General features: G+C 46.6%; 1 protein-coding gene across 3 annotated transcripts; it reads right to left on the reverse strand.

Annotated features, from left to right (window-relative positions):
* Positions 1 to 592: 592 nt before the first annotated feature.
* On the reverse strand, positions 593 to 14,287 carry PXMP4 (peroxisomal membrane protein 4; the record flags this gene model as incomplete). Of its 3 annotated transcripts, XM_079718796.1 has the most annotated exons (4): positions 593 to 1,593; positions 6,002 to 6,200; positions 10,187 to 10,249; positions 14,175 to 14,287. In XM_079718796.1, the coding sequence occupies 4 exons, from the start codon at positions 14,285 to 14,287 to the stop codon at positions 1,330 to 1,332; spliced, it is 639 nt and encodes a 212-aa protein (XP_079574922.1). In that variant the 3' UTR covers positions 593 to 1,329. The 3 variants fall into 3 exon arrangements, with proteins under 3 accessions (XP_079574922.1, XP_079574923.1, XP_079574924.1); XM_079718797.1 differs by lacking the exon at positions 10,187 to 10,249; XM_079718798.1 differs by lacking the exon at positions 6,002 to 6,200 and having other exon boundaries at positions 1,456 to 1,593.
* Between the last annotated feature and the right edge of the window lie 6,556 nt (positions 14,288 to 20,843).

Below are 20,843 nucleotides of genomic sequence, written 5' to 3' on the forward strand. Positions count from 1 at the left end.
ACATGAGCTTTGAAATCACATAGATCTGGGTTCAAACACTGGTTTGGCTGTCATACTATTAGTTGTATTACCTTGGGCAAGTAACTTCTCTTCTCTGATCCTCAGTTTCCACATCTGTGAAATGGAGATCAAAATACATACCTGCAAGGTCTTTGAATGGGTTAAAAATAATTAGTGCAAAGCACCCAAGAGGAAGTAGGAGCTCACTACATGGATGTAATTAGTAGAAGCAGCTGCTGTAGTTACACAAGTCCAATGTGGACACCAGGTATTACTATGATTATCCTCACTTTACTAGAAACTGAGCCTCTGAGAAGCTAAGAACCTTCCCCAAGGTTACACAGTGGTGGAGTGGGGACTCAAACCCATGTCTTCTAGCTCTATATCTGCACTGTCCACTAGAATTTTCTGCGAGGGTAGAGCATACTATATCTGTGCTATCCAAAACAGTAGCCACTAGCCACATGTGGCTACTAATAAGCACTTGAAATGCGGCTGGTTGAAATTGAGAAATGCTGTAAGTGTAAAACACACACCTGATTTTGATGACTTACTACAAGAAAAAAGAATGTAAAATATCTCATAACTTTTACATTTATTACATGTTAAAATGATAATATTTTAGAAATACTGGGTTAAAAGATGTGATTAAGGTTAATCTCACCTGCTTCTCCCCCCTCCCTTTTTTTTTGGCCACACCCCACAACTTGTGGGATCTTAGTTCCCCAACCAGGGATTGAACCCGTGCCCTCGGCAGTGAAAGCTCGGAGTTCTAACCACTGGAATGTGGCTACTAAAAAAATTTCAATCACGTATATGACTCACATCGTGTTTCTATTGGACAGTGGAAACGCTAGAGCTTCTCCAGTAGAACACCTAAGACGAGGAACTGAATATTTTCTAAAAACGCATTTGCAACCCACTGCCCACCAGCCAGGAGCCCTCTGGTTCCAGAAGAACAGTCGGAAAACATACCCACCAGAAAGAGACTTCAGTGCCCTCCTCTGAGTGCGATGACCCCTGAGGCCCAGGGTGGGGTGTGACTTTCCCTGGTCTCACAGAGTCAGCAGCACAGCTGTTACCGCGCCCAAGGCTCCTCAGCCTGATCTGGGGGCTCGTTCCACCATTCAAGAGTACCTAATGGGGTCTGAAAATCAGTGCTTTCGCTTCGGCAAATGGAACCCCGGGCTACTAAAAGTTAGAGTCTGAGACCCCGGGTCTTGAAAAGGCCGGATCCCCTGGGATGATTCGCTGATGGAGCCAATCTCGAGCTGAGCCCGCCGATGGTGACTTGGGTGCGGGAGCCTCCATGAGCACCTTGGGGCCAAGTTACTCGGAGGGGCGCCTCTTGCTGTAGATGAGGAAGTCCGAGAGGTCGTGCCACACGTTGCTGTCCTCGTACAGGTAGGTCATGGAGGACTGCAGAGAGGGCTGCAGCGTGGGCCGGTGGTACTCGAAGAGCCACAGCACCAGCCCCCACACTAGCCCGGTGAGCAACGGGAACGGGTCCCACCTGGGCTCAGGGATGTAGCCCTTCCCCACGCCCAGGCGGCACAGGGCAAACAGGAGGCGTGACATCAGGTACATGTTGATCTGAGGGAGCGAATGACAGGGAGGTGGGGGTTACAGGTGGGCCCAGCCACCGGGAACCTTCTGCCACCCTGGGGCGCCGCCTGCGCACCGGGTGACTTGAAATGGTTACGTAGCGGGCATTTAAATGTGACTGTTTATGGCTTTATTATTCTTTTTCATTAAAAAATCTGAAAAATGAATATATTTACACGGCTCGAAACTAAAAGGTAGCTCGACAACAAAAAACACAATCCATAAAAGAAAAAAATTAATAAACTGGATTTCATCAAAACTCAGAATTTTCCCACTGTGAAAGCCCACGTGAAGAGGTAGAAAAGAAAAGCTAGACTGGGAGAAAATATTTACAAACACGTATCTGACAAAAACTAGTACATGGAATATATTTTTAGAAACTCTCAAAACTCAACAGTGAAGAAAGAAACAATCCAGTTAGAAAATGGGCAAAAGACACAAACAGTTATTTCACTGAAGAGGTTACACAGAAGGAAAACAGGCACATGTAAAAAGGTTCAACTTCACTAGCCATCAGGGACATGCAAATTAAAACCACAGTGAGGGATCCCCTGGAGGCGCAGTGGTTGGGAGTCCGCCTGCCGATGCAGGGGACACGGGTTTGTGCCCCAGTCCGGGAAGATCCCACATGCCGCAGAGCGGCTAGGCCCATGAGCCATGGCCGCTGAGCCTGCGCGTCCGGAGCCTGTGCTCCGCCACGGGAGGGGCCACAACAGTGAGAGGCCCGCGTACCGCAAAAAAAAAAAAAAAACCTACAGTGAGATAGCACCATACACCTATCAAAATGTCTAAAATTTGAAATGTAATAAACCACATGCCAGCTAGGATGTGAAGAAACTGGATCACGCATATATTCCTGTTAGGAATGTAAAACAGTACAATCACTCTGGAAATGCTTCAGCAGTTTCTTATGAAACTAAGTATGTATGTACCATATGACCCAGCAATTGCACTCCTGGGTATTTACCCCAGAAGTGAAAACTTACGTTCACCAAAAACACGTACAAAAATGTTCTGAGTAGCTGCATGCCTAATAGCCAAAGACTGGAAACGACCCAGGTGTCCTTCAACAGGTGTATCCATAACATGGAACACCACTCAGCAATGAAAAGGAATGAACAGCTAATACATACAATAACTTGGATGAATTGCCAGGAAATGCTGCTGAGTGAAAAAAGCCAATCCTCAAAGGTTACATATTACAATGACTCCATTTATATAACATCTTTTTTTTTTTTTTTTTTTAATGCGGTACGCGGGCCTCTTACTGTTGTGGCCTCTCCCATTGCGGAGCACAGGCTCCGGACACGCAGGCTCAGCAGCCATGGCTCATGGGCCCAGCCGCTCCACGGCATGTGGGATCTTCCCGGACCAGGGCACGAACCTGTATCCCCTGCATCGGTAGGCGGAATCTCAACCACTGCGCCACCAGGGAAGCCCTATATAACATCTTTTTAAATTGAAGTATAGTTGATTTACAATGTTGTGTTTGTTTCAGGTGTACAGCAAAGTGATTCAGCTATACACACACACATATACATATATATGTATATATATTCTTTTTCAGATTCTTTTCCATTAAAGGTCATTACAAGATATTGAATATAGTTCCCTGTGCTATACAGTAGGTCCTTGTTGTTTATCTGTTTTATACACAGTAGTGTGTATCTGTTAATCCCAAACTCCTAATTTATGCCTCCCCCACCCCTTCCCCTTTGGCAACCATAAGCTTGTTTTCTATGTCTCTGAGTCTGTTTCTGTTTTGTAAATACATTCATTTGTATCATTTTTTTAGATTCCACATATAAGTGACATCATATGGTATTTGCCTTTCTCTGTCTGACTTATTTCACTTATGATACCCTCTAGGTCTATCCATTTTGCTGCAAATGGCATTATTTCGTTCTTTTTTATGGCTGAGTAATATTCCATTGTATATATATATACCACATCTTCTTTATCCATTCATCTGTCGACAGACATCAGGTTGCTTCCATGTCTTACAAATAGTGCTGCTATGAACACTGGGGTGAATGTATCTTTTCTAATTAGAGTTTTCGTCTTTTCCAGATATATACCCGGGAGTGGGATTGCTGGATCATATGGTAACTCTATTTTTAGTTTTTTAAGGAAACTCCATAATGTTCTCCATAGTGGCTGCACCAATTTACATTCCCACCAACAGTGTAGGAAGGTTCCCTCTTCTCCACACCCTCTCCAGCATCTGTTATTTGGAGCCTTTTTGATGATGGCCATTCTGACTGGTGTGAAGTGATACCTCACTATAGTTTTGATTTGCATTTCTCTAATAATTAGTGAGCTTGAGCATCTTTTCATGTGCCTGTTGGCCATCTGTATGTCTTCTTTGGAGAAATGTCTATCATATAACATTTTTGAAATGACAACATTTTTGAAATGACAACATTTTTGAAATGGAGGTCAGAGCAGCTGTTGCCAGGGGTCAGGGAAAGGAGGGGAGAGGGAAGGAGATGGGTGTGTCCAGGATTCCTAGACTTTGGAAGTTCACAGACAAGTGAAATTTCTATCAAAAAAACAAAATTGGGGAAACTTTCCCAAAATACAAAATGCTCATATCCTTAGATTCCACAATTCCATGTCTAGGAACTTACAGAGAGACTAACATAAGTACAGGAAGATGTCTGAACAAAGATGTAGACTGCAGTGTGTGTGTGTGATGGTCAAAGGCTAAAGAGCCCCTAAATGTCCATCCAGAGGAGACTGTGAAATCAAGGCTGGTCCATCCCATCAGCAGAGGGCTCTACTGATGTTATAAAGGATAAGGGACTGACAAGAGAGGCCTCCAAGATACACTGTTACATGAAAAAAAACGTAGTATGATCTCATTGGTGGAAAACTCCTACTATGTACACTGACACAAGCACAGACAAGTTCTGAAAGGCTATACAATACACAGTTAAAGTGACTGTCTATATGTATATGTATAACTGACTCACTTTGCTGTGCAGCAGAAACCAACATTGTAAATCAACTATACTCCAATAAAAATTAATTTTAAAAAAGTGGCTATCTCTGGACAGTGGCTGGACAGTTCGTGGGGGACAGGAACTTCTTCTTTTTTTTTTTTTTTTGTGGTACACGGGCCTCCCACTGTTGTGGCCTCTCCCGTTGTGGAGCACAGGCTCCAGACGCACAGGTTCAGCGGCCATGGCTCACGGGCCCAGCCGCTCTGTGGCATGTGGGATCTTCCTGGACCGGGGCACGAACCCATGTCCCCTGCATCGGCAGGCGGACTCCCAACCACTGTGCCACCAGGGAAGCCCCAGGAACTTCTTTCCAGCTTATTTTCTAATTTTATCATGATGTATCCTAAGCACCCAGAAGTGTGCCAGGCACATAGGGGGTGCTTAGTTTGCATTATTTAAAATGTGAAAAGAAAGTATTACTTTTATTTATTTATTTATTTATTTTTAAGAAAATCACCTTTTATTGAAAGATTTTGTGCTCTTTTTAAAAAATTTATTTATTTATTCATTTATTTAATTTTTGGCTGCATTGGGTCTTCGTTGCTGCACGCAGGCTTTCTCTAGTTGCAGTGAGCGGGGGCTACTCTTTGTTGCGGGGCTCAGGCTTCTCATTGTGGTGGCTTCTCTTGTTGCAGAGCACAGGCTCTAGGCGCGCGGGCTTCAGTAGTTGTGGCTCGCGGGCTCTAGAGCGCAAGCTCAGTAGTTGTGGCGCACGGGCTTAGTAGCTCCGTGGCATGTGGGATCCTCCCAGACCAGGGCTCGAACCCGTGTCCCCTGCATTGGCAGGCGGATTCTTAACCACTGCGTCACCAGGGAAGCCCCCACTTTTACAATTTAAGAATATTTAAGAAATTTGAGGGAGGCAAGTTGGAAAGACTGCCAACTTTCATAATGCCCAAGAAGGATGCTAAAACAGGAGCAGCAGCAACGATTAGCATTTAGTTTCATCACCTCATTAAAAAACAGAACTTTAACCCAGAAAAAAGGGCAAGTTACAGAATAAGAGACAATTCTTCGAATGTAGTAAGTTTTGTTTTATGAAAATCTTACTCCAGGGTCATGGTTTTTTCTCACGTCACTGCAGAGTGGTGTTTTGTGTTTTTGTTTTGTTTTGTTTTGTTTTTTTAAATCTTTGCCCCAGAGAGCTGCACACACATTGATTTTGGGAATCATGGAATTCCAACAAGGGACCTGGTTAACAGAGCAGGAAACTGAGGGGGTAGTGACCTTCCCAAGGTCACACAGGGACTGGTGAACCACAGACCCTCGGACATGGAAGGGAACCAAGAGCTTGTCTTCTTTGACTCCCATCCCCAACTCTATACCTGAATCCTGTCCCACGCTTCACCTCCACCCCTTTCCCCAACCCACATCCAGGAGAGGGCCTTTACCTGGCTGTTGATGTTATTGTTGTTTCCAAACACCAGGACGCCCCCAAGGAAGGCAGCCACAAATGAGTGCACCTGGTAGGTCTCGCCCTGGAGGTGGGACTGCAGGGCGCAGAGTCCCTTGTAAGTGAACACAAAGCTGGCCAGGTTCCGGGAGTGAGTGTACGTGGCCTGCAGGATAGCCCACAGCTTCTCCCGGAGGCTGCACAAACACAGGGAGTCACCGTCAGTGCAGGCCCAGCCGCCCCCAGGGCATTCACCCACCTGGCACGCAAAACTGACCCAGGCAAGGAGCTCATGGGCTGATGCTCATTCAACCCCGGGCCTCTACGCTCCATGTCCTTGGGGCTGCTCCCTCACTGGATTCCAGCCTTGACTCCACGCCACCTCCTCCGAAAGGTCTTCCCTGACCACTCTACATAAAAGAACGCCCATCGTATTCTGTTCCCTTACCCAACTTTTCTTTTCTTTCATAGCTCTTATCACCACCTGACATTTATATACTTGCTTATTATCTCGCCCCACTCCCACCCCATCCCAGTGGAAGCTACAAGAGAGTGGTGTCTACATCTGGCTTGTTCATCCTCAGCCCCCAGTACAAGGCCTGGCACATAGTAGGTGCTCAATAAATATTTTTTTTTGGAGTGAAGATGTGAAGAAATGAATGAGCGAGTGAGTATGTACTATGTGCTGGATCTGGGGATACAAGTCTGAGAAAAAAGAGATCTGCTTGCTGCCCTCATGAGGTTTATGATCTAATGGGAGAGGGAATTATGAAATGAATAATCACAACACAAAGGTCAAACTTTGACCTTGACAAGACATGATCCTGGGGTGTGAAGAATGAGGAGTCAGTGAGGTCAGGAAGGGAGAGGAATTGCATCCCAGGCGGTGGATCAGCACATGCAAAGGTCCCGAGGAGGGACAGAGAATGGGGAGTAAAGGAACAGAGAGAAACCATTAAGGCCTGAGCAGAAAATGTGTGGGGCAAAGGCTGTGGGGGAGGGGCGGGGCCATGCTAAGTTTTTTCTTTATCCTGAGAGAAGCGAACATTTAAGTAGGACAGATGATTTGATTTATCTTTAAAAAACCACTAGGGGGCAGTGAGGAGAACCAGGGAGAGGAGCAGTGTATTCTGGGAGATCAGTTCAGGGCCGGCAAACGCAAGGGCCCTGAAGGCTGGAGAAGGACCTTGAAGTGTGTCTTCTGGGACCTGTGGAAGTCTGCCAGGTGAGTGGGGAGAGCCAGGAGTCAGCTGGTTCTCACCCCATAGGAACATGGGCCCAGCGCTGACGGTTCTAAGGCAAGCTGGATTTCCCACTTGTCAAGTGTTGGCACTAATCCTCCCTTCAAAATGTTTCTAGAATCTGAACACCTCTCACCTCCACTGCCACCATCAAGGTCTGGGCCACCACAGTTACTCAACTGGATTATTGCCACAGCCTCCTACTTTACACCTACTTCTGCCCTTGACCCCTAGCAGCAAACCCTTCACTCTCTCACTATTAAAAGATAAGTCAAATAGTGGCATGTCCCTATACAAATTCTTACAACAATTTCCTGTTTCACTTAAAGGAAAAGCCAAACTCCTCTCTATGACCTAAAGCTGGACAGGATGGGCCTAGGTTACCCCTGTGACCTTCCCTTCTTTGTTTTCTCCCCTGCAATCCCTCTGCTGCAGCCTCCTCAAACTCACCAGGCATGATCCCACCTCAGGACCCTTGCACTGGCTGTTCCCTTGGCCTGAAACACTCTTTCCCTTGATACCCACTTGGCCAACTCTTCCATCTCCTTCAAGTCTTTACTCGAATGTCACTTTCTCACTGAGGCCTTCCCTAGCCCATACAATTTTCTAACATACCATATACTTTCCTTATTATGTTTATTTTCTGCTACTCCTTGCTAGAATGCAAGCTTTACAAGGGAAGTGATCATTCTCTGTTTTTTTTCACTGCTGTATCCCCAGCACCTAAAAACAGTGTCTGGGGGCTTCCCTGGTGGCACAGTCGTTGAGAATCTTCCTGCCAATGCAGGGAACATGGGTTCCAGCCCTGGTCCGGGAAGATCCCACATGCTGCGGAGCAACTAAGCCCATGAGCCACAACTACCAGAACTGCGCTCTAGAGACCACGAGCCACAACTACTGAGCCAGCATGCCAAAACTACTGAAGCCTGGGCGCCCTAGAGCCTGCGCTCCGCCACAAGAGAAGCCACCGCAATGAGAAGCCTGTGCACCACAACGAAGAGTAGCCCCTGCTTGCCGCAGCTAGAGAAAGCCCATGCGCAGCAACGAAGATCCAGTGCAGCCAAAAATAAATAAATAAAAATAAATTAACTTATTTAAAAAAATAATAATAATCTTTGAGTGTCTGGCACATGCTCAATAAGTATTTAATGAATGAATGAATGAGTTCAATTTAAAAAAATGATTCGGAGGGCAAAAACTAAAACAAAAATAAATTTGAGGGCTTCCCTGGTGGCGCAGTGGTTGAGAGTCCGCCTGCAGATGCAGGGGATGCGGGTTCGTCTCCCGGTCTGGGAAGATCCCACATGCCGCGGAGCGGCTGGGCCCGTGAGCCATGGCTGCTGAGCCTGTGCGTCCAGAGCCTGTGCTCTGCAATGGGAGAGGCCACAGCAGTGAGAGGCCCGCATACCGCAAAAAAAAAAAAAAAAAAAAAAAAAAAAAAAAAAAAATAAATTTGAAAAAGGAAAAATACAGGGCTTCCCTGGTGACGCAGTGGTTAAGAATCCGCCTGCCAATGCAGGGGACACAGGTTCGAGCCCTGGTCCAGGAAGATCCCACATGCTGCGGAGCAACTAAGCCCGTGCGCCACAACTACTAAGCCTGTGCTCTAGAGCCCACGAGCCACAGCTACTGAGCCCACGCACTACATCTACTGAAGCCTGCCCACTCTAGAGCCCGTACCCTGCAACAAGAAAAGCCACTGCAATGAGAAGACCGCATGCTGCAACGAAGAGTACTCCCACTCGCTGCAACTAGAGAAAGCCTGTGCGCAGCAACGAAGACCCAACACAACCAAAAATTATAAATAAAAATAAATAAATAAATAAAAAGGAAAAATACATAAAGAAAAGATCTTACACGGACTTCCCTGGTGGTCCAGTGGTTAAGACTCCATGCTTCCACTGCAGGGGACGCAGGTTTGATCCCTGGTGGGGGAACTAAAATCCCGCATGCTGTGCAGCACGGCCAAAAAAAAAAAAAAGAAAAAATCTTGCAAGCTGGATTTGAGTATCTGAGTAGTAGGGTGTCCACGGGTGATTCTTTTTTTTTTTTTTTGGTTGTGCCAGGTCTTAGCTGTGGCAGGCGGGCTCCTTAGTTGCAGCATGTGTGCTCCTCAGTTGCAGTTCACGGGCTCCTTAGTTGTGGCCTGTGGGCTCCTTAGTTGCAGCTCACTGGCTCCTTAGTTGTGGCATGTGTGCTCCTTAGTTGCAGCCTGCAGCCTCCTTAGTTGTGGCATGCAAACTCTTAGTTGCGGCATGCACGTGGGATCTAGTTCCCTGACCAGAGACTGAACCTGCGTCCCCCGCATTGGAAGGCAGATTCTTAACCACTGAGCCACCAGGGAAGTCCCCCATGTGGATTCTTATAAGCTCCAGATGAGGCTACATACATTAAAAACTAGACCACAAAGTGATTTCTGAGAAGTTTCTTGAGGGAAGTTATGGGAGATCAGAGGAAGGCCAGGAAGTCTGAACAAGAGCAGAAGGTAGGTCATGAACAGTTTTCCTGAAAAAGTGATCCTCAGAGAACTGGTATGGGTGGCTAGGAAGGAAATAAAGGTGGGGTGGAAGAGGAAAGGGCATTCCTGGTGGGGGGTACTGCATGAGAAACATAAGGAGGTAGAACCACATGTGGCACATGAATGAATGGCAGTGAGTCTTGGTGCCAAGAGCACCCTAGGGTGGACGTGGGGGAGTAGGGGGGATGTCCCTGAGGTCAGGCTGCAGAGGGCCTTGAAGGCCACACCTGGAAGCTGGGCTTCTCTGGAGGACAGCGAGGAGTCAGGGGAATTTTCGAGATGGGATAATAGAATCAGACTTGTGCTTTAGGAGGTGGTGGTGCAGACAGGTTAGACCCGGCTAGGAAGCTACTGCAACAGTCCTGGCACTGAGGAGTGACCACATTCTCTCCCAGTTTGAAGGGTGTGCAGAGGGGATGGGTACCTGCCACTCCGGAAGAGAAAGGTCATGACCAGTGCGTGAGGGGCCCGGATTTTGGCTCCATAGCTGTAGAAACAAAAGCAAACAGTTACTACAGCACCACTGAATCACAGTTTCTTTCTGACTCCCTGTGCCCCCTCCCCATCCCTAATGCTGACATCATTTGGGGAGGGAAAATAATGCTGGCTTTCAAGTTAGATCTGGGTTCAAAGTGGATAGTACAGGGACTTCCCTGGCAGTCCAGTGGTTAAGACTCCACACTTCCAATGTAGGCAGTGCGGGTTCGATCCCTGGTGGGGGAACTAAGATCCCGCATGCCACGCGGCGTGGCCAAAAAAAAAAAAACCAAACCAAAGTGGGTAGTACAAAGGAAATAATATTTGGTGCCAAAGCCCTGCCCTGTTTTGCTGTATACACTTGGATAAATCATTTAACATCTCTGAGCCTCCCTTCTCCCATCAGTTAAAAGTATTCTCCATTTCAGAGTTGCTTCTGGCAGTTAAGGACATAGCGCATGTAAAAGTTCCTAATTCAACCAATATTAGTGTCTCTGCCTTTCTTTTTCTTCTTTATTGGACTTCCCCTCGCCCCACCAAGTTCTCCTGCTGTCTGGCCCCAGTCTTACCAGGCTACAAGGTCTAAAAATCTTTGGCAGCCTCCTCGAGACAACTGTCATGAGCCCCTGATTGTTGTCATATGAGTATCTGTGAGGCTTGCTTGAAACAGCAGAAGACTGGGAGCAAACATGTGTCCATCCACAGGGGACTACTGGGAAAACAAATAATGGACCCAGCAGTCAGTGGAATGAATACCACACAGCTGTACAAGAACGAGGTGGCTCTATATGTGCTCTATGCTTGGTTAGAGCAAGGTAACCTTCTAAAAAGTTCTAACTTTTTATGCCTTTTGTGAATATGCTACCTAATTTTCAAAAAATAAGTCAAATAAAAAATGTGATCAAGTGACAGCAGTGTTACTGTAGTGGTGGCCACACTGAATGGCTTATTTTCTCACTGCCTAGCTGTGGGCAGGGCCCTCATCCTGGCCCTAGCAAGCTCCCTACCCCACCTCCTCCAAAGTCATGACTCCTTCCCCTGAATAAAGAGACCCTCGGCCTCCTCCAGCTGGTCAGGGCTAAAAGGGTCCTTCCTTATACCACAGACACAAGCAGAACAATGCCCCTAACTCCCTACATCTGCTTGGCCCCCTACCCAAACTCCTCAAACTCAGGTGGGAACCACTTACTACCGCTCACAGGATCACTCTGCATCTTGAAAAATGGGATGCCCTGGATTAAAAAGGATTTAAAGGATATGCAGGTACAGTGTGATACCCTGGAAGATCCTGGTCTAGACAAACTTGCTATAGAGGACATTTGGGGGACAACTGGAACCATTGGTCCATCAACTGGACAGCAGTCAATATTATAGGATTATGATTAATTTATTAAATGTAATCATGATGCTCTAGCCATATAGGAAAATGCTCTGATTTTCAGAGATGCACATTGATATATTTAGGAGTGGAGCACCAAAATGAGTTACATTTCACACAGTTCATACGTCTCAGTTCTCAGTCATCCAAGTCGGCCTCCCTGAATGGATGGCCTCTCTTGACAAACAGCACATTCTTTTCCACCTCCAGGCCTTTGTTCAAACCATTCCCTCTGCCTGAGATGCCCTTATCACCCCCAGCAAATTCCAACTCAGCCTTCAAAATGGCACCATCACCTCCTCTGTAAAGCATTCCTGATCATCTGGTATTGCCATGGTAATTTAATCATCAGTCTCCCCACTTTGACTCCAGGTCCTTACAGATGGGCCTGGGCCCACTGATGTTATCTCAGGGCCCACCCCACCCTGGTCACACCAAAGCATGACTGATATGATCTGGCCAGACCCAGGGGGAACCACCGTCTCCCTGACTCTGGGTGCCCAGGGAAGCCAAGAGCCTGGCATTGAGATCAGGTATCCTTGGGTTTGAATCCTGGCTCCGACCCTGACTAAGTGACTTGGCCATGAGCAATGAATCTTCCTCTCTGAGCCACAGTCTTCTCATCCAGAAAATGGGGACAATGGCAATTCCTACCTTGCACATTCATTCATTCAGTAAATATTTGAGAGCCTACTATGTACCAGGTACTAGAACTATAGCAAGGAACAAAATAGATTAAACTTTCTGTCCCCATTGTTGCAGCAAAAATAGAAACTAGACTTTTCTGATAGACAAGGAAAATAAAGTAACAATGAACAGCCTGGGGAAACAGCATAAACAGGCCTGAGAGAGTTAATCAATCCTATTTTATTTTAACTGTTACTAATCTGTAGTGTCTGTAACTAGATTTGTCCTTCACAAAGCTAACCTCTAACATTCTCTGACACTATGTGAATTACATCCTGTACCTATCACTCCCTTACTCTGTGTGAATTACACCCTGCCCCAACACTCTCTGATCCCGTGTGAATTACATTATCCACCTGGTATTTACACTCCCTGCACTCCCTTGTAGCAAATCAACCCTTGTAACGTCTGCATTTCAGAAAGAAGGTCGCAGGCCTACAACCCAGAGGCCAACAGACCCAATTACCAAACAGACCCAATTACCAGGCTGCCTGAGGCCAGCTGTAACTGTTTGGAAATAACGATAATGCAAGACCTTAATTACTTTGAGCCTTATCACCTACCAGACCACCAGTCCCGGCTATATAACCTTGCCCTATTCCCCAGAGATGGGGGACACAGTTCTTGAGGTGCTAGCCGGCTGTGTTTCCCCTTTGCCTGGCAAAGAATAAAGCTTCTTCTTTTCCTCCAAATCTCTGTCTCTGTTTCTGTTAGGCATTGGTGCACAGAGAGCCAAGATTTTTGGCATCACCATGAAGCTCACTTTCCAGTGAGAAAGACAGTAGAAAAACAGGATACATAAGTGAACTACTTAGTGTCAGATGGTGGTAAGTATTATGGAGAAAAATTCAGTAGGGAAGGAGGTGGGAAGTTCAGGGATGGCTTCACTGAGGAGGTGACAATCAGAGGCCTGAACCAGGTGAAGGAGTGAGCCAGTCAGACATCCATGTGAATAGAACAACAATTACAGCAGCCAACAGTTATATACATACCAGGCACTGTGCTAAGCATTTCACACATACTGACTCAAGCCTCTGACAGTATAAGTACTATTATCAGCCCCATTTTATAGAAATTGAGGCTTAGAGAGGCTAAAAGACTTGCTCAAGATCACGCAGGTAAGGGGCACCAGGATTCAAACCAAGGTGGTCACATCCACACAGCCATGCCATGCTGCCACTAAAATGCCAACTTCAAGAGCACGCAGATCTTCCGTTTGTTCTCTGATGCGTCCCCAGATCTGGCACAGTAGACTCTCAATAAATGATAGCTGTTATGCATGAAGTTTAAAGGAAGCTGAGCTCCCGTCCTGGCACCAGCCAGGGGAAATGACCCCAAGACCTCTTCTGCAGGTCTTCATTTGCTCAGCAAATATTTGCAGCTTCATTTACATCACGACTGAGGCTTATCAGGAGTCCCCTGTGCCAGAAGGGACTTACAAAAGAGAATTGAGAAGCGGGATGAAAGCCCACGCGCAGCTTAATGGAGTGAGCACAGAGAGGCAGGGCCGCCGGCTGGCTAGAGGCCAGAGTCCAGCTTCCCATTAGACCCAAGGGCACACAGCGGCGGGAGAGGGGAAACTGGGCCCAAATGAAGGGAGACAGGGGCTGCATGGGAGGCAGTCAAGGCAAGAGGTCCAGGTTGCAAAGCACGGAAGACCCAGAAACAGCGTAGTGGGAGCCCCGGCTCAGAAGGCGCTCGGAACCCAAAATACAGCTCCCACTGCACCGATACTGGACACCGAGAGACCTAGGGACACACTAGGGCTGCTCAGGGGCGCACAGCGCGGCGGCGCCGGCCCCGGAACCCGCTTCTCCGACCCCATCTGATCGATCCCTCAGCCCCTGCCCCGCCCCACCGCCCGACTTACACAGCCCCGTTCCGGAAGCCCTTAAGCATGGACAACGCTGCGTGGTAGCGGCGCTTGCGCAACAGTGCGTTGATCGCAAGGAGCAGAGTCCGCAGCTGCGGCGGGGCGGCCATAGTGCGGGCGGCGCGCGGGGTGGCGGGCACCGAGCAGGACGCCCGCCCTGACAGCTCCGGGTTCCTCCTGCACAACCCTCAGCGCCGGACAGTGCCAGGCATCGCAGCCTCGTCTTTGCGCCCATAAGATGCGTCTGCTGTCACTCATACAAGGAGAGCCAATCACAGGACTCACTCATCTCACCAGGGGAATGGGACGCAAACACACTCCCGAATAGCAGTCTGATTGGAAGAGAGGGAGAGCTTGTAATCAGTCACAGTGGGCTCCGCCCGATTCGACCTAAAGAAGGTTAGAAACATGCTCCTGGATTTGTCCAATCAGAAAGCACGTTTCTCTCGGGCTTGGAGAGAGGTGTGTCACCTGTGAGCTTGGAAGGAAGTTTCCTGAAAGAAGAGCCACCCTCCCTAGAGTTGGGAGGGTGGCACTGCGGGGAGCCAGGCCTTATCTTCACACATGACAGTTCTGATTGGTTAACATTGATCATAGCGATCTTCTCAGCCCATAAATGACTTGGCACCCTTTGGGTTTCCATTTATTCTTAAAAACCAAACTCCTTCCCACGGCCCGCCAAGAGAAGACTCCGTACGATCTGGCCCCTGCTTCCCTCTCTAACCTCACTCCCCCACTCTCCCCTCCTCCCGTCACTTGCCTCCTAGGTCACTCCTCTCCAGCAAAACTAGCCTCCTTGCTGTTCCTCGAGCGTGACGCTCCTGCCTCAGCGCCTTTGCACTTCTATTTCCCTGCCTAGTATGCGTCACCCCCAAGTTCTTCCCATAGCTGGCTCCTTCTCAACGTTCAGGTTTCAGCTGAAATGCCACCTCCTCAGAGAGGTCTTCCCAGATATCCCATCTAAAGTAGCACTGCCCACTCTGACTCATTATCCTCTTTTATTTTCTTCATAGAACTTTATACTCTTTGAAATTATTTATTTGCTACATGTTCATTGTCCACTGCCCCTACCAGATGGTAAATTCCATGAGGGCAGAAACCTTGTCTGTCTTGTTTTCTGCTGTAACTCCAGTACTTAGCACATGGCAGGTGCCCAACATAGGCTTGTTGAGCAATATAGTTCTGGATTATCTCCCAGAACACTGAGGGGTGACATTTATGTATGATGTCACTGTGTGGAGTTGGTACTGGATAACAGTTACACACTGAGTGGTGGTTGTGATTTGTGAGGGTGTCCCCTGGTACATGGGCCATCTGGTATTTATCTGTGACATTATTGCCTGGGTCATTGTCAGAGGATGTGGTCAGAGGTCAGTAAGGAGGAATTATGCTGGGCCTATTTTATCATTACAACTGGATTTTCTTTTTGGGGGGGGTAATGGTGGACTAATTTATTCAGTTAATCTTCCCTCTGAAAATAGCAACATTAGGTAAAATATAAGAATATCCTCTGAAAAACACTGAAATGCTTAAAAGCCTGGGGAATGCTCAGACCAATTATTAGGTGAAAGCTGGTAACCAGATATTTAACAAGAAGACTGGAATATTGGAGCACCAAAGCTACTTATGACATGAGGGCTTTTGCTAATATTGAACCTGTGGGTTCCAGTTCATCAACCACATAGGGCAAGAGGGACAGAAGTGAAATTCCAGGGCCTGTCCAAGGTGGGGAGTCTAATAGAAGAATCTCCTCACATTAGGCTGAGACCCCAAGGGTCTCACCCTTGAGTTTAATGTGATATGAAGCTGCACACTCCACACCACGAGCCCCAAGGGAGTTCAGAAAAGGTTGCCTTGATACTGAGCAGAACAGTTGAAGGGAAAGGAAAGGGGAATATTTTAAAGCCCTTTCTTAGGGAGTTGTGACCATTGATGAGTCCTTTTGTGCCCCAGGGAGTAGAGCCCAGTAGCCCAAGAATTCTCAAGCCATAAACTGGGAACCTAGTTTGAAGTAACTGGATTGCCCCTAGTTATCATTGGAAGTGACTGGAAGTGCCCCTAAACCTTTGACAAAAGCAAATGCAAAGTCTCTCTGAAGAGGGCACATGTATCAATATCTTTGCCTTCAGGGAACCACCACAAATAATTTTTCAAGGTGAAACCAGCACACGGTCAGAGATAACTAGGAACCCAAGAAGGGTTCCTTCATGAAGAAAAAATAGATACAACAGATGGGAGGAACAGATAAACACAGACTTCAGGTACTGTAATTCACAGCCACAGGTTTTAAAAAATTGTGCATACAAGATTTAAAGTTAGGGCTTCCCTGGTGGTGCAGTGGTTGAGAGTCCGCCTGCCGATGCAGGGAACACGGGTTCGTGCCCCGGTCCGGGAAGATCCCACATGCCGCGGAGCGGCTGGGCCCGTGAGCCATGGCCGCTGAGCCTGCGCGTCTGGAGCCTGTGCTCTGCAACGGGAGAGGCCACAACAGTGAGAGGCCCGCGTACCGCAAAAAAAAAAAAAAAGATTTAAAGTTAGAAAATAGCTACAGAAAACAGAAAATTATTTTTTTAAAACATGGAAAATTTGAAAAGGAACCAAACAGAGCTTCTAGAAACATCACCTGATACTACCATGAAGAATCAATCAGCAATCCCTGATATATGGCCCAGCATTAGGAAAGGGTGTTTGGAAACTATTTGGTTCAGCAAGTACTTCCTGAGTGCACTCTTTTGCTAAGCCCTTTCTCATAGATATTAAGAAATTTCTGCCCTAAGGGAACCCGGGGTAAAGAGTCACCATATGGGAACACTTACCATTGCCTGGTGCCCCCCGGCTTTTTTTTAATACTTTTTTGGCTGCACCTCACGTCATGTGGGATCTTAGTTCCCTGACCAGGGATTGAACCCGCACCCCTGGCATTGGAAGCGTGGAGTCTCAACAACTGGACTGCCAGGAAAGTCCCCTGGTGACCCTTTTTAATGGTACACAACTGAGTTCCTCAGGGTTTGGCCTATTTCTTCACCTTTGCCCAGTGAAATTGAATTTATTTATTTAATGAGCGCCTACAGATTATTCATTGTGTGTCAGGAGTTGTTTCCTAAGCGCTTTATTAACCTTTCATTCTCATAGCAACCGTATGAGGTAAGTACTATAATTATGCCCACTTAACTGATGGGAACTAAGGCAGAGAAACAAAGTAACTTGCTTAAGATGATTTTGCTAATAAGTGATGGATCCCGGATTAGAATTCAGCCCCCTTGCTCCAGAATCTTTGATCTTATCCACTGTATTCGTTTGCTAGGGCCTCTATAACAAAAATACCATGAACTGGGTGGCTTAAACGACAGACATTTATTTTCTCACAATTCTGGAGGCTAGAAGTCCAAGATCGAGGTGTCTGTAGGTTTGGTTTCTTTTGAGGCGTCTCTCCTTGGCTTGCAGATGGCTGCCTTCTCACTGTGTACTCACATGGTCAACCCTCAGTCTCTGTGTACATCCAAATCCCCTCTTCTTTTAAGAACACCCGTCATATTGATTAAGGCCCACCTATGTGCCCTCACTTAACCTTAATTACCTCTTTAAAGGCCCTATCTCCAAACCCAGTCTGAGTAGTAGGGATTAAGATATCAACATATGAATGGTGGGGGGCACAATTCATCCCATAACAACCACCACACTTTTCTGCCTCCTACCTAAACCAATGAACCTAACAAGATGTCAGGGTCCAGCGTTGCTTTGTGTGTCCTTAGTTTCTTCCCCTTAAGGCTGGGAGTCTAGCTGAAGCTGCTCATAATTTCTCCTCTCACCATGGAGAAGTTAACTTTTCTGGGGTGGATGGTGCACTCACTGTGAATGGGAACACTGGGCGTTTCCCAGACTTTCCCTCTTCTCTGCTTGGCTCCACCCCTGGAATTGTCACATTACTTACCGCAGGAGTCTCTAAACTATGATTGGATTCGGTTCAGTGCCAAGGTGCTGGTCCTAAGGGAATGTGACATAGGACTGATAGATTTTGGTGGAGGAAGAGATGGAGGTGAGTGGAAAGTTTGGAGCAGGGGGCAGCCTGACTGGAGAGCCTGCTGGAGGTAGGGTCTATATCCCTGAAAGCTCATTCAGTTGTTCCATCCGTCAAGTAGTCAGTCAACAAGCATTTCCCAGGTTGCCTCTGTGCCAAGCTCTGATGGTTGCCTCCATCCAACCAGAATGGGTGAAGCACTTCCACTTAGAGGGCTCCCTATTGAGGGGGTAGAGAAAAGGGGAACTTCCAATGGCTGAAGAGTATCACATGATAGGGGTAGGGGTGGGAGAACAGCATTTTAGTAAGAGAGAACAGCATGTGCAAAGGCCTGAAGAGTGGATAAAAATCAACATGTGTATATGCACCTGGATGTATCAAAATACAGCCCTGCCCTTCCTTGGGCTTACGATGGGGTTACACCTGGATAAACCCATCGATGGCTGAAAATATCATTAAGTCGAAACACCTAACCTAATGAATATCATAGCTAAGCGTAGCCTACCTTAAACGTGCTCAGAACACTTATGTTAGTTTACAGTTGGGCAAAATCATCTAACACCAAGCCTATTTTATAATAACGTGTTGGATGTCTCATGTAATCTATTGAATACTGCACTGAAAGTGAAAAGCAGAATAGTTGTCTGGGAGCAGAATAGTTGTAAGTGTATTGGTTGTTCAGCCTTGTGACTGCATGGTTGACTGGGAGCTGTGGCTCGCTGCCGCTGCCCAGCATCATTACAGATCGCTAGCCTGGGAAAAGATCAAAATTCAAAGTTTTTCTACTGAATGCATATCACTGTCAAACCATTGTAAAGTTAAAAAATCATAAGTTGAACCATTGCAGGTGAAGAACTGTCTGTACATGGAAAGCTTCCAAGGTCTGGATTAGTGGAATCTTTTAATCCATCACCCTCAGAATAAAACCCACACCCTCTGATACAGTGTCTAGTCCACAGTAAGGGATGAATAAATACATAATAATAGATAACATATTGAAAGGGAGGGGAATAATGATTAGAGAATTTCTTGGAGGACATTTGATGCAGAACAGCTCGGGTATCCTATGTGAAGACCAGGCCTCTTCACGGTTATATTTCTGCAAGACCAGTCATGTACTATGTAAAGTAAAAGCAGTAACCAATGTCAAAAAAAAAGGATCATAAATTATTTTCTCTTTCTACTCAAGAAACTTTAATCAAAGCCCACATCTCTATACTTAATGTGAATATATCTGGATGTCAGCCCTTTAGTGGTTACAAAGTTTTCACAAGTAACCTAAAGTAATTCTAAAAGACACATCATTTTGACTCATACTTAAATTTGTGAGAGTATTACAGCCAGAGAAATACATGATACTTTAGCCCTTAAAAAAAATTAAAAAACCCACACCCTCACAGCAGCCTTGTCTATCTCTCCAACCTCATCCTCCTGTACCCATACATTGCTTATTATCCTCAGTTGCCCCTTTACAGTCCTTGGCTTCCTTTCATTTTGGCCTCAGAGCCTTTGCACTTGCCCAAGATAATAAAGCTAATAAACTCTGCCTTTTTGTTCCCTTTTGTCCATCTGATTCCATCTCATTTTTCAGGTCTGCCTCCTCAGAGAAGCCTTCCCTGACCTGCCTAAAGTAGCTTCCCCTCCTCCCAGAAAAAAATACTTAAAGTCATAGAACATGTCTCCTTTTTTTTCTTGCTTATAGCCCATCTCACTTGCTGGACTATGACTCCATGAAGGCAAGGATTTTTGTCTTTTCATTCATGGTTGCATCCCTAGCATCTAGAACAGTGTCTAGCCTACAGTAGGTCCTCAGTACCTATTTTTAAGTTAATTAAATGAATGTGAATGTATTACTATATTTCTTGAATAATTTAAAAAACATAAGAAAGTTATACTGAGAAACTCTTGCCGAGAAGACATGATGAGAATCTGTGGCCATTGGATCAATGGGGACGTTAAAAGAAGACAGGAAGGAGGAAACCCTAACCTTACTCTTGCCAGAGGGGCAATGGGAAGGGAGGATCAAAGTGGGCCCTGGGTCTCAAAGGTTCTCAGGAAAAGAGGTGGGACATGGAGTCTGGGAGACGGGTTGGGTTCTCTGTGGGGGACATTTGCTCAGAGTTAGCTGTGCAAGGGGGGGAATAGGGAGGGGAAGGGTGCTGGTGAGGGGGGGAGTGGTGTTCAGAACAGGATGGGGGGTTCCTGGTAGAAATGCACCTTTAGGCAGAGGGCCTTTGAGGCAATTTATCAGGAACAGTGGCTAGCAGTGTCTTACAATGACAGTGGAGCTTATTGGAACAGGTATATATTTTTTAATTTTAGGAGTTATATATGTAGTGAATATAAGAAAATGAAAACTGTGATTTTTGTGATGGTTGCTTTGGATGAGGCTAAAATAATTATTAAAAAAAAAAACATGGGCTTCCCTGGTGGCGCAGTGGTTGAGAGTCCGCCTGCCGATGCAGGGGAAACGGGTTCGTGCCCCGGTCCGGGAAGATCCCACATGCCGCGGAGCGGCTGGGCCCGTGAGCCATGGCCGCTGAGCCTGCGCGTCTGGAGCCTGTGCTCCGCAACGGGAGAGGCCACGACAGTGAGAGGCCTGCGTACTGCAAAAAAAACAAACAAACAAAAGAAAACCAGACAGGCAA

Source organism: Hyperoodon ampullatus, assembly GCF_949752795.1.
Source record: "Hyperoodon ampullatus genome assembly, chromosome: 14".
NCBI lineage: Eukaryota > Metazoa > Chordata > Mammalia > Artiodactyla > Ziphiidae > Hyperoodon > Hyperoodon ampullatus.